This window comes from Tachysurus vachellii, chromosome 13 (assembly GCF_030014155.1).
Source record: "Tachysurus vachellii isolate PV-2020 chromosome 13, HZAU_Pvac_v1, whole genome shotgun sequence".
Taxonomy (NCBI): Eukaryota; Metazoa; Chordata; class Actinopteri; order Siluriformes; family Bagridae; genus Tachysurus; species Tachysurus vachellii.
This window is the reverse complement of record NC_083472.1, coordinates 3,143,700-3,157,405: the sequence shown is the minus strand read 5'-3', so window position 1 is coordinate 3,157,405 and position 13,706 is coordinate 3,143,700. Positions and strand designations below refer to the sequence as shown.

Below are 13,706 nucleotides of genomic sequence, written 5' to 3'. Positions count from 1 at the left end.
AGGAAACCGGAGTACCCGGAGGAAACCCCCGAGGCACAGGGAGAACATGCAAACTCCACACACACAAGGTGGAGGCGGGAATCGAACCCCCAACGCTGGAGGTGTGAGGCGAACGTGCTAACCACTAAGCCACCGTGCCCCTTTTTAGGGCACGCTTCATGTAAATTAGATTTAAATGAAGGTAAACTGGAGATTGTCACAAGTGAACATCGCTTTTGTGTAGTTTTTTAATAGAACACAAGTTTTAAAAAGGCAAATGACAATCACCAGAATAACAATAATAATCTGTACACTTCTTAATTTTAACTCCAAACCTGACGATTCATTTGAAAACGTTTCCATCACGTCTTAAAACATGCTCCGGTGATAACAAGAAAAAACTGAAAAGGAGTCAAATATAATGAAAACAAAAAAGGAACTGTAAATTGGATGAATTTGAATATTGATCTAAATAGTGCTCAAATCTTTTCAAGCAAACATTTCTTCTTTATATCTTTCCACTGTTTAATAATTCTCAGACTTTGTCTCAGACTTTTGGATCCCACTGTAAGGACCAGCATTAATCCAGTTTGCTAGCTGCAAGTTTCTAGAGTAGGAGGAAACCAGAGAACCCCAAGAAGACCCACGTGATCACTCAGGACAGACAACAAGCCGAGCTCAGGACCCTTACTAAGTGAGGTGGCAACCTTTCAGATTGTTGTGACCAAAAATGCTTGATTTTGCAGCAGTTTTTTTTTCTTTTTCTCCAAGTTCTTTACTATTTTTAAATAGTTTAATGTATATTTTTTTTAATTAGCAGAAAACTACATGGATAAATCGCGAGGATTTGTGATTTATATATATTTCTGATGCATGTCATAATTCTGGTACTATATTTATTCTTTGTGTATAATAGACTAAAGCGCCGCTGCATCACATGTTAGTTAGATGTGAAACAAGGGATAACTCTTCTGTAAAAAGACCAAGATCTCCAGACATCTGTATTTACTTATTTATTTGATTTATTTATGTACAGAGATGCAGTAAAACCAGACAGCACATGTGAAGGTGAGCAGAGATCTACGCTCTGACTGACTGACTGCTTAATATGTGACTGTTTTGGGAGACTTGGTCTCGCTCAGCTCGGCCTCCAGGAAGCGGAAACGGCGATGACGGCGCAAGACCTCGATGGCTTTCTGCTCCACGGAGGAAGGAGTGATACCCAGGTCCTCAAAGCCTGGCAGGTCGGGGTACTTCATGTCCGTTAAATGGAACTGGAAAAAAGCAATGTTAATACACGATAGTTAATACTGTACAAACACCTTTACTGTGATTTTATTTAAACGAAACCAGAAACACTATATTTATATCGATCTTCAGTAATCATGCATCGGATCCAGAGCCTAACAGTGAGGCAAAAAAACACTCAGGACGGGATTACGGTCCATGACGTACATCAAACCAGATACTAACAAATTTATTAAACATCATTTACAGTATCACAACAAATAAAATAATAATAATAATAAAAGATTCATATCCTTTCATAATCATATCGATTATTCAGCAGCTTTAAATATTATACATAACTGTTGTGGAGTTCCTGAGATTTTATTTAGAAAATATAGCTTGTATTTATTTATTTATTTCAATTACAACGATTGCATAAATATTCATATTCATATTAATGAATTATCATCAATTACAAACCAAAGGAATACACAAATTAAGACAAATAAGATGAACCGATTCGATTAGGACAAAAGTAATGGCACCCCACGAGCTACATTACTGTAGGATCGTGAAATGTCAGCTGGACTTGACTGCTGTTTATCAATTTACACATGCGAGTATGAAGGAAATAATCAGTGACACTTCACTGACAAATTTATACATAATGAACTTTGAACTTTACTAAATGATCATTAAACAACGTACAGTCAACCTGCTGGCATGCTTTTAGTAGCCGGGAAAAACAAAACACGAAAAAAACTCACAAGGTCACAGTTTTGTGGCTTGCCGAGGACCTGCTCTGGCTAAAAGAGCTTTCATCACTGTCTTTTTAAAATTTGGAACATAATCTGTAGTACATGGTAAACCGCTGTTGTATAAGAGAAAGAAACCACGACTTTTGCGTGGCAGCATTCACTCTGCTTCACACCATCACGTTGTCCCTATAACAGTAAACTCTTAAGTTTGAGTTTTCCTCCTTACTTTTACACTCAATTTTTTTGAGTAATGCTGATTTACCGTTGCTGTGATTATTACATTCGACATTACATTTATGACTTACATTTTTTAGCTCATTTTATACAACAGAGCAATTGAGGGTTACGGGCCTTGCTCGGGGGCCTTGCTCAGGGGCCCAGCAGTAGTAGTGGTTTGAACTCACAACACTTTAACCTCTCGCTGTCTACATTTCAAGCCTGATAAAGAAGGCGGAAGAACACGATAAATTCCAAAAAGACCTTTGACTGCTTTAGACAAGTTTAATAGTGCACTGAAATCCTTATCATATCTCAGGCTCTGATACACATACCCGGTCCACTTTGTCACGTGTCGTCCACGGCTCGAAGGGGTTTATCTCAAAGATTCTGGCCACGAGACTAAAAAAAAAAAAAAAAGATTTATTAGTATTAATACACACACACACACAAATACACACACACACACACACCCATCCCCATGATTTAATACAGATAAGCATCTGAAAAAAAAAGTTAAGGGCTTACTGATAGAGAGGGCGTGGCAAGGGGTAGGCCATAAACGGCCTGTGGGCCACAGCGTACAAGTACTCCACCAGGTCATGCAGCAGGTATCGGTTTGGACTGATAGAGGACATGGTGTTAAATTACACAGTTTAAACAAGACAATGTTTAAGCAATGAATGAGGAAGAGTCAACAAGAGAAGGAAAAAAAAAAAAGAGAAGTAAATACAGAAAAGTCTTTAAGGAGCGCCAGTGTGAAACAGTGCGAGACAGATTTTTCCACCCGGAAAACAAATGTTTGCACTGTACGTTCTTGTTACACACACACACACACACACACACACACACACACACACACACACACACACACACACACACACACACACACACACACACACACACACACACACACACACACACACAAAGAGAAACACACCACTAACACAACAACTCCATAACTACTGTAAAGGTCAAAGAGAGGAGACACAACGCTGCACTCTGATGTACATGTCAGCATTAAGGATGAAGGTGTTTGCTCAGTAATCTATATGTCAGCGCTCGCCTCTTACCCGACTAACGCGTATGTTTTTCCGGCTGCATCGGGATCTTTAATGACATTAACAACAGCCTTGGCCACGTCCACCACCTACAGACAGAACAGAGGGCACATGACTGCAATTACTGAGCAAGGAACGGGAATACATTCAGTACGGGAATAAACACAGCCTAGGTCCAGTCATGTGACTCTTACACACACCCCCATCCTCCCACCATCCCCCCTACATGCACACCCTCTCCCACCCTCCCCCCACACCCTCTCCCACCATCCACACACACACAACCTCTCCCACCATCTCCATACACACACACACACACCCTCTCCCACTATCCCCATACACACACCCTCTTCCACCATCCCCATACACACACACACCCTCTCCCACTATCCCCATACACACACACACCCTCTTCCACCATCCCCATACACACACCCCCACACACCCTCTCCCACTATCCCCATACACACACACACACCCTCATCCACCATCCCCATACACACACACCCTCTCCCACCATCCACACCCACACACCCCGTCTTCCCTCCCATCCACTCCCACACCCTCTAAACACCCCCCCACACCCTCTCACCACCCCCCACCATACCCCCACAACCTCTCCCACCATCCCCACACACACACTCTAAACCAAACCCCCACCCACCAAATTTCTGAATGTAGTCACTGAAAACACTCACATGACAAGGCTGCTTAACTGTCTTCTTTCCCATCGCTATCAGAGGCATGGCCTTGCCAAACCAACGCATGTCTACACACACACACACACACACACACACATTAATATGCTATAAGTTTGAAGTTACTGATTTTCTAGTCAGACTTTTGTTTTGTAAAACTGTAACACTACTATCTCATCATGATGGGTTTCATATCAACAAAATGACATCAGAGATTTCAGTCAAATCGTTAGAGTTGTTATTTATTTGTATGTCCCGGTACTTACTGTTATTTCACCATAGATTTTAGATGTTATTTAATGAAGCCTGTTTAACTCGTTTGTAGTATTACTTCTTAAAAATGAAAATAATCCATTAATCAAACATCATCTAATCTGTAAATATGCTGTTATAGTTGTTTGTCAAGGACGAGATGGAATAATAGCCACGTACTTGCGAAGTGGTTGATAAAGCGATCTTCTCTCCCAAAGAACTCGGACGGCTTTAGGATGACGGCATCCGGGAACTCATCCCTCACAACAGTCTCTCCGACAGCCTGTTCAACACGAGTCAGAGTCACTTACTGCTTGTCGTTTCAACGAGCAAAAAAGACGTTGCAAAAAAAGCTCTGAATCTCCGCCTCCTTGGTGTTTTTTTTGGTTACATTTAAAGACAAACACTTATGAAGGAATGAATAAATCATGTTTTGAATTGAAATGTTTTAAATTTTTTCATAAAACAAACCAAAACAAAACTAGATATATAAAGTTTGTCGCAACAAACTTTGATGTTGGCTTTGACGAGGCAAGTATTCGCAAAGGCCTGTGCTTTTTGGAAGCAAGTGGACATAAGGGTCAGTGTTACTTTTGGAGACAAGTGGACATAAAACTTGTAAAATTTAGTGGAGCGCTAGGGTGCCAAAACACTTGGAGGCAAGTGGAGACAAGCATGTGACGTCATCCGAAAACCTGTGAGGCAATTCCGCTCCTTGGGCTGAGTGTTTTGATATGCCACATGTCCATGTTGTGCTAATGTTTTTTGTTTTCACGTGACATCACCTGACGTCATCGGAATACCCGCGAGGCAGTTCCCCTTATTGTGCTGAGTGTTTTGATATGTCACATGTCCATGTTGTAAAAAGTTTTTTGATTTTGCGTAATTTGGGGCGGGGCTGTGGCACAACTGAAAGGCCAGTCGGTACACCAATTTAAAACTTTGTTCAGAGTATCACTCTAAAGGAGCTGGCCGAGTTTGGTGTAGATAGTTTGAAAGTTTGCCGAGTTATAAACCTCCAAAGTTTATAATGGGAGTCTATGGGAAAAAAGGCCACTTTGAGACCTGGTACCGGAAGTACCGGTACTCGGATCGCTTATAAAAGTAATAGCAACAAACTTCAGACCAGGTTCTACAACATATCCGAATTTGGTTCATGTGGCTGGAAAGCCCTAGGAGGAGTTACTCTTGATAAATTTTTGTCTAAGCTTAAGGAAAATAGAATGTTGGCTTCTACAAAGCCAACATAAATATACACTCAGGATAATGTTGTACTGATGCAAACAATACTCCATATTCAAATCCATCAAAAAAATAAAGCTTATGCGAATGATGTCAAACACGTGTAACTTTAAGATTCCATTACAGGAACGATACAGGATACGCTAAATTTTTTAAATTAAACATGAGCTAATTTAAAACAAACCATTTGTGACATTTGTGACTCCGTCGGCCATCTTAAAATGCTTTTCTCATCCAGCTCCGTCGTTGTCGCGCCCCTCTTCCACTACGCAAGCAAAGCTGCGAGTGCTGAGAGCATGAAGTATCCAACATGCCACACTTTCGCTTGAATCTATGAAGTCTATCACCCAGGAACATGTTGGAACTTTCAGTATCAACACACTATACTCACTATCTATACTACAAAATGAAAGAATAGTGCACAAGTATACGATTTGGGACGCAACTACAAACGAACGGCGCTAGTAAACTTTCCACAAATGTCTGTCGCTGTATAATTTTTTGCTGTACTTGTTCTCATCAGAGTGGTGAAATCGTCTACCTTATTCCTCAGGTACTTGGATGGGCTGCGGATGTCTGCGTTGAGGTGCGAGACATGGATGAACTTGGAGACTCCGGCTTCCCGGGACGCCTTTGCGATCTGCTGAGGGATGGTCACGAAAACGTCCTCGTACCTGTAGTTTCTGCAGAGAGCAAAACATGGCGTCGAACAGACTCTACCTCACCTTCATAAAGAGTACAGCGTATAATCATACCCGAGCCCTGCGTACCTGGTCTCCCACTCTCTTCCCACTAAGTTGATCACAACATTAGAATGAGCGATGGCTCTACTGATCGATTCCTTGTCTCTGGCATCCCATTCCTGAAATATATTTAAAAAAATATGACAGTTTAGGGATGATGATGATACAAAAAGCTGCCTTTTACCGTTACTGCTTTACACAGAATAAAAAAAAACAAACAACAACAACAAAAAAAAAAAAAAACAGGATTAAGTTGGCATGAAAAGAGATGCAGCTATTTTTATACCCTGCTTTGAAGCAAGACATGTTTGTGTCTATATTTTTGCCTACATCTAAGTAAGGCATGCCAAAAAAAATCTTATTATCGTGCTCAAATTTTGTCCTCACACTCCTACAGAAAAAGCTCGGGGATAAACTGGATCAAAAGATTTATTTACATCGAAATAATGTAGGAGTTACAGCACACGTGGTCCCCCAGAGACATAGAACTAAAGTTACTGGACATACAAATAATACTATAATGTATAAATTATAACATAAATTAAACTGTCATTTTTTTTTAAATACTAGGTTGCAAATCTACATCAGAGAACATTTTTTAAACAACTGTCAGAATAAAATCTCTGAACCTATAGCAGCTCTTAAAAACAATTTCTTATTAATTTTCTTTAAATTAATTAATCAATTAATAATTGTTATTACATTTTTATAAAAACTAAATATCAGACAAAAAGAAATCTCTGAACCTACAGTATAGCAGCTCTTAAAAACAATTTTGAAACAATTTCTTATTAATTTTCTTTTATTAATGAATGAATTAATTAATAATTGTTATTACAAAATTTTATAAAAATAAATATCAGACAAAAATCTCTGAACCTATAGTAGCTCTTAAAAACAATTTTGGAACAATTTCCTAATTCATTTCATTTATTCCATAAATTAATTGTGAGGAAAAAAAGGCTCTTGTATTTTCTGATGCTTTGCTGTGAAAACAAAACATGCCTGATGATGTTTACACTCTAGTTGACTGAGGTTACAACTGTGTAGTAAACATTTGGCTTAACGCTAAGTGAAAGAAAGTACCATGAAGATGATCTGGCCGAGATCACCCATGGGTCTGAGGTACATGAGATCGTACTGGTCGCACCGGTAAGGAATCACGATCTGAGAGCCGATCCGTCCTGAGGACACAAAGCAAAGGGTGTTAGTGTAGCACGTTACATCATACGTCCAATTAAATGAAGAATTTTTCATCCTTATTCGGCTCAATTTCATCTGCATGATTACTACAAACTATAATTACGACTTGTGTCATCTCACTGACAAATAACTGGATCACATAATTAGTGCAGGAAATCACCATTATCTTCCCACGACTGGATACCCACTCACCGAGACGACTGACAACGTATCGGCCCAGGAAGCCGGTGGCCCCGAACACGGTGGCTGCTATTCCGCTGCATGAAGAGCGACCCCCTTTGCCTTTAGGGATGACGGCATGGTGGATCTGCCTGTGCTGGACCGCAACAGGCCCAGCAGCCAGCACCACAGGAGAGCAGGCACCTGTACGAGAAGGCAGACGAAAAAACGTGTTATAGACAGATGAAAAAGTGCCAAAACTACTTATACGGCACACGATATCTGCTCGTCTCTAGTGCACCATACGGCCAGCTTTAGAATAAAGAGAGGTACTCGTCTTCCATCCATGTGGCAATTTAAAACAAATGCAAGCAAAATGTCCCCAATGACTTCAGCCAAAAATCAGTCCATCTGTCTGCAGGATGACTTGAATAAGGGTCTTTCAGTTCCAGTTCATTACCATATGCCTTATTCCGCTTCTTGTTTAGGCTGACGTATGCGAGCGTATTTTATATAATCCCTCACCACAATGCACGCCACTGCAATTGCTATGTCTTGTCTCTTAATTATTGCATGTATGAGTTAGTGACGCTCTTAAACATTACGAACAAACGCACACACAAATAAATACACTTGCAGTTGGACATATAGATGAAAGCCTTCACAGAAGAGTGGAGGATCTAATAACAGCAAAGCGAGAACAAATCTGGAACAAGATTCTTAAACAGAGTTATTAATAGTGTGGGACTTTTGTATTCATGTAAAACGAAGGGTGCCAAGAGTTTTGGATTTAAGCATGTCCAAGAAATATTTGGAAATCGTTCTTGGTAATGTGAATGCTAATAAAAACAGTAAGGAAAAACAATTTAAAATATCTCTTCAATACTCTCACCAACTGTATTTAGGAGATAAAATACAAAATGATAAATTCTATGTAAATTAACGCTATGTAAATGAACAACATGCAAATGAACGCTATGTAAATTCTATGCAAATTAATGCTATGTAAATTAACGCTAAGTAAATTAACACTATATAAATGAACATGTAAATGAACGTCATGTAAATTCTATGTATTTGAACGCTATGTAAATGAACGCTATGTAAATGAACGCTATGTAAATGAACGCTATGCAAATTCTATGTAAATGAACGCTATGTAAATGAAGGCTATGCAAATTCTATGTAAATGAACGCTATGTAAATGAACTGTAAACAAGTTGAGATACCTGACAGCTAAATCTACTAACAACAGCGCAAATAACCTTTATAGTAACATCTGTAAGCTAAGCATCTAGTAGATTTTTGTCATAAAGATGTTTAAAGAGAATGAATTTGATATAAAACAGTGGTTCTTAACCTGGGTTCGATTGAACCCCAGGGGTTCAGTGAGTCAGTCTTAGGGGTTCGGCGGAGAATAAGACACACCGACTCATATGATTTGTGATGACACGCCCCCCTTGGCCATCATTGGCTGCAGGTGATCACACAACATCGCTTGGCCTATCTGTGCTGCAGGAAATTTGGTGTGCCCAGTAGTGAACTTGTGACTGTCGTGATGGTACGTCGTGTGATTTCTTTCTTAATATTTTAATCCCTTTATACTAACTATGTCGAGCAAAAAAAGAAAGTGGTTGGACGAATATGTACAATATGGATTCACATGTATAACGGAACATGATGGGAGTCAGCGTCCTAACTGCATTATTTGCAATGCCAAGTTGAACAATTCTAGTCTAGCACCGGCAAAACTAAGAGAACACTTCCTTAAGCTGCATGGAGATGGAAAATACAAGAACACAACGCTCGCTGAATTCAAGGTGAAGAGAGCCAGATTCGATGAAAAGGCTACTTTGCCTGTTCTCGGCTTTGTACCCATCAACAAACCGATCCTCACAGCATCGTACAAAGTTGCTTACCTGATCGCAAAGCAGGGCAAACCACACACCATTGGTGAAACACTCATAAAACCAGCTGTGTTGAAGATGGCGAACATCATGCTGGGAAAAGTGGCTGAAGTTAAGTTATCCCAAATTCCTATTTCAAATGACACCATCAGCGACAGAATAGAGGACATGAGCAAAGACATCTTGGCTCAAGTAGTTGCAGATCTGATTTCAAGCCCGGCAAAATTCAGCCTTCAACTCGACGAGACCACAGATGTTTCCAATCTAAGCCAGCTTGCTGTATTCGTGCGCTATGTGAAAGACGACTTGATAAAGGAAGATTTTTTATTTTGTATGCCTCTTACAACAACAACTAAGGCAGCCGATGTGAAGAAACTTGTGGATGACTTCTTCGAAGACAACAATCTTTCGTGGGATATGGTTTCTGCAGTTTGTTCGGACGGAGCTCCAGTCATGCTGGGAAGAAAGACTGGTTTTGGTGCGCTAGTGAAAGCTGATGCACCACACATCATTGTTACGCATTGTATTCTGCACAAGAATGCGTTGGCAAAAAGAATGCGTTGACAAAAACCTTACCTCCAACACTGGCAGAAGTATTAAAAATTGTAGTGGAATGGGTGAACTATGTGCGAAATAGTGCTCTGAGGCACCGCATCTTCAGTGAGCTGTGTAAAGAAATGGTCTCTGAATTCGAGGTACTTTTGTACCATTCTAACGTTCGGTGGTTATCCTGGGGACAGGTGCTGAATCGTGGAATTAGCCCTGTTTTTGCAAGAGCACCAACAAAACTTCAAAAATTCTGAGTTCATTCTCATTTTAGCGTACATGGCTGAGATCTTCGCAGCTCTCAATCATCTCAATCAACAGATGCAGGGCGGTGGAGTCAACATCATCGAAGCAGAAGAAAACCTGAAGGCTTTTCAAAAAAAGCTACCGTTATGGAAACGACGAATAGAGAACGATAACTTCGCAACCTTTCCCCTGCTAGACGACTGTGTATGTAAGATCAAAGATGTATCTGGAATCGGAGACATTTCTTTACCCGCGGAACTGAAGCAAGCAATTGCCACGCACTTAGATGAGCTTGCAAAGTCTCTCGACGAATACTTCCCTACAAGAGAGACTTATCCAGCATGGGTGAGACAGCCGTTCACGTTTAGTGTTGAGACAACAGATGTCAATGATGAATACCTCGTTGAAATCATTGAAATTCAGCAGAGCCAGGTCCAACAGCAACTCTTCAGAACAACAACGCTCTCAACGTTTTGGTGTCAACAAATTGTAACGTACCCTGTTATTGCTAAGAAAGCTCTGGAGAAAGCTCACACTGATTTGCAGTAAATATTCATTATGATGTTTTTGTTTTTGTGTGAAAACCATGTTTTAATGGTTTTGTTCTTTGAACACAGTGATGTTGATGCATGGTTCATTTTGTGCACCAGTAAAATATATACTTATGTTTTGAATTTGAAAAAAAGTCAAAAAATCCAAATAAAACATATTTTATTCTTCCAATTAAGAAGGGTTCGGTGAATGCGCATATGAAACTGGTGGGGTTCAGTACCTCCAACAAGGTTAAGAACTACTGATATAAAAGGTGATTTTAGAGTGTTGCTAACATCAGCTAGCTCCAGCGGGGTCACGCTAACAGCTACAGAGGACAACAAAAGTTTATCTGCAATAAATACTCACCTCAACCTTATCCTCATTTACTGCTTTCTAAAGTAACAGCATCTAATCCTGCAGTTTCATTATAACACATTATATATTTTATTAAATACTTACTGGAAAGCCTGGGAAGGACACTCACAGGACGGCTAACCAAAACGACAGCCGCCATGTTTCCGACCCGTCAACCAAACCTGCGGTGTTATTGCTACCCGTATTCAGACTAAACCCGCCTTCTTCTCTACTATTCGTCAATACCGATTGACATCCAGCTCTGTAATTGGCCATACTTTTACGTGTCTGCGATGAAGACGTCTGTATAACCAATCGTAGCCTGCGAGGCAAGCCTTATTGATATGGGGTGGGAAAAAAAAACTTGTCAAAACGGGATACGGCAGGCGCAGAGGGACAAAATTAAGTGGCTAAACGTAGCTGTTATTAAGCAAAATACCAAACAATTAATTCCGTTCAGTTAAATTTTTATTTATTTCTATAGCGTTTTTTTTTATATATAATTAACATTGTCTCAAAGCGGCTTTACAGAACATAAACATAAAACAAAAGGTTCATATAAAGAATAATATAAAGATTAATTTAATACAAAATTCAAGATTAATATTAGATGTGTTTGTATTGATCCCCAATGAACAAGTCTGAGGTGACTCAGGTGACTGTGGGGAGGAAAAACTCCCTTAGATGGTAAAAGAAGGAACCTTGAGAGGAACCAGACACAAAGGGGAACCTCATCCTCATCTGGGTGACACTGGAGATGTGATTATAAATATACAGTCTGATAAATGTTGTATTGATGAGCAGGTTGTTGTCCTCAAAGACCACATGAAGTTGGTGTCTACTCTTTAGTATAGCAGAGTCGAACTGGAGCTGGAACATCTCTAGATGTCTCAGGATCCTCACAGAGTAACCCATAAGAGGATGGGTTCCCCTTTGAGTCTGGTTGAGGAGGTTGTTGTCCTCAAAGACCACATGCAGTTGGCATCTCCTCTTTAGTATAGCAGAGTCCAACTGGAGCTGGAACATCTCTAGATGCCTCCGGATTCTCACGAAGTCGGCCTCATGTCAGTTCTACCGCCTTTAGTAAACTTAGATATTCTGAGAACTACCAGATATCCTGAGTTTTGTGATATCAGAGAGCACGAAGGATTGTAACTTGTTAGAAGACTAGTTTGATAAATAGTAGCTAAACAGTTTAGAGCCTTTACACACAAGTAGCAGCAATTTGCAATCAATTCTAAACTTAACAGGTAGCCAGTGTAAAGATGATAAAATTGGGGTTATATGATCATAACAAACGAATTAACTAGTAATTAAATTATTTCAGCAAATTTGAAAAAGTGGACAGCTGTTTTCAAACTAGTTTTCCCCAGTGGATGGATGAGATTAGCAAATATTACTGAAAGTATTTTTGGTATTTTATTTAATATGGATTTGATTTTGCAAAAGGAGGCTTTGTCTAATTAAGTATGTGTTTGTTTGTCAACTTAAAACTCTAAAAAATCTACAGTAGTCTTTGGATGTTAAATGTTTACTTCACTTTGAAATCTTTCTGGAGGATAACTTTTACCGAAAATTTTGGTTGGAAAATGATTTCTTTATTAATTAGCTAAGAAAGCATCATCCTACATCTACTGACATTATGGGAAATTCCTCTGGAAAATTGTTCTGAACATAAACATGACATCAGGAAACAAAGTATTCAGGGATCTAGTGATCTGATATTTGAATGTGCGCTATTTTTTTGTGCACATTTGTGCGCTACAGCTACGATTACAAGCTGCTTACATTTGTACATGAGAGATTATTTGCTGTTTTTTCAGAAAATAAGACGTAATAATTTTCAGTAAAGGAACACAGTGAGCATCAATGCTCTCATTTTGTTTAGGCGCATTTTTTAAGGGAGTGAATTCACATTTCCAGAACATTTGAAGGATTTTGAGAGAGAGAGAGAGAGAGAGAGAGAGAGAGAGAGAGCTCTTAAAACAATAGAATCCCTGATCAGTGCCATGACTAGTGAAGTATAGGGAGATACTGGCAGAGCCGATCGGCCCTGTACGCTCACTAAACGCAAGTTGCGTAGGGCCACGCAAATTACGCAAGGCCCCGCCTCCCCTGTCTCATTTTACAGTGTTAATGTTTACTGTGTAGATGACAATATGAAGCGGAGCTATCCATCTGGCCATGAAAAGTGAAAAAAGAAACAAAATGAGAGTGAAATGCGAGAACAGCAATCAGGTAAACTTGTGCTCTCTTCAAGTTTGACGTCAGCAAGAGCAAAACAGTAAAGTTAAGTTGATGTGATTCTGTCTCTAGTCTCTATCTGACTAGCTAAATTAACTGTGCAGTGCTGCCAGTGCATCTCTTGACCTGTCTGTAACACAACAATTTATTGCGTGAACATTTGCGTGAATAAACGCCCAAGGGCAACGGTGTTTATAAACGGCAGCTCGATGACCGCGCCGCGCGTAAACATGCGTTCATATGCGCGTGCAATCGTGCACGTAATGACACGCGCTTTCCAGCAGCAACATCTGTGTGGGGACCAGTACAAAAAGTACCGTGATAGCACTCCTAA

General features: G+C 39.9%; 1 protein-coding gene across 1 annotated transcript; it reads right to left on the bottom strand.

Moving 5' to 3' along the window:
• Positions 1-979: 979 nt before the first annotated feature.
• ndufa9a (NADH:ubiquinone oxidoreductase subunit A9a) lies at positions 980-11,349 on the bottom strand. The gene is made up of 11 exons (XM_060885635.1): positions 11,234-11,349; positions 7,575-7,745; positions 7,266-7,363; positions 6,207-6,298; positions 5,978-6,119; positions 4,375-4,477; positions 3,943-4,013; positions 3,257-3,333; positions 2,712-2,807; positions 2,519-2,585; positions 980-1,253 (listed from the first exon to the last, which is right to left on the bottom strand). The coding sequence occupies exons 1-11, from the start codon at positions 11,286-11,288 to the stop codon at positions 1,083-1,085; spliced, it is 1,143 nt and encodes a 380-aa protein (XP_060741618.1). The 5' UTR covers positions 11,289-11,349; the 3' UTR covers positions 980-1,082.
• Positions 11,350-13,706: the final 2,357 nt, after the last annotated feature.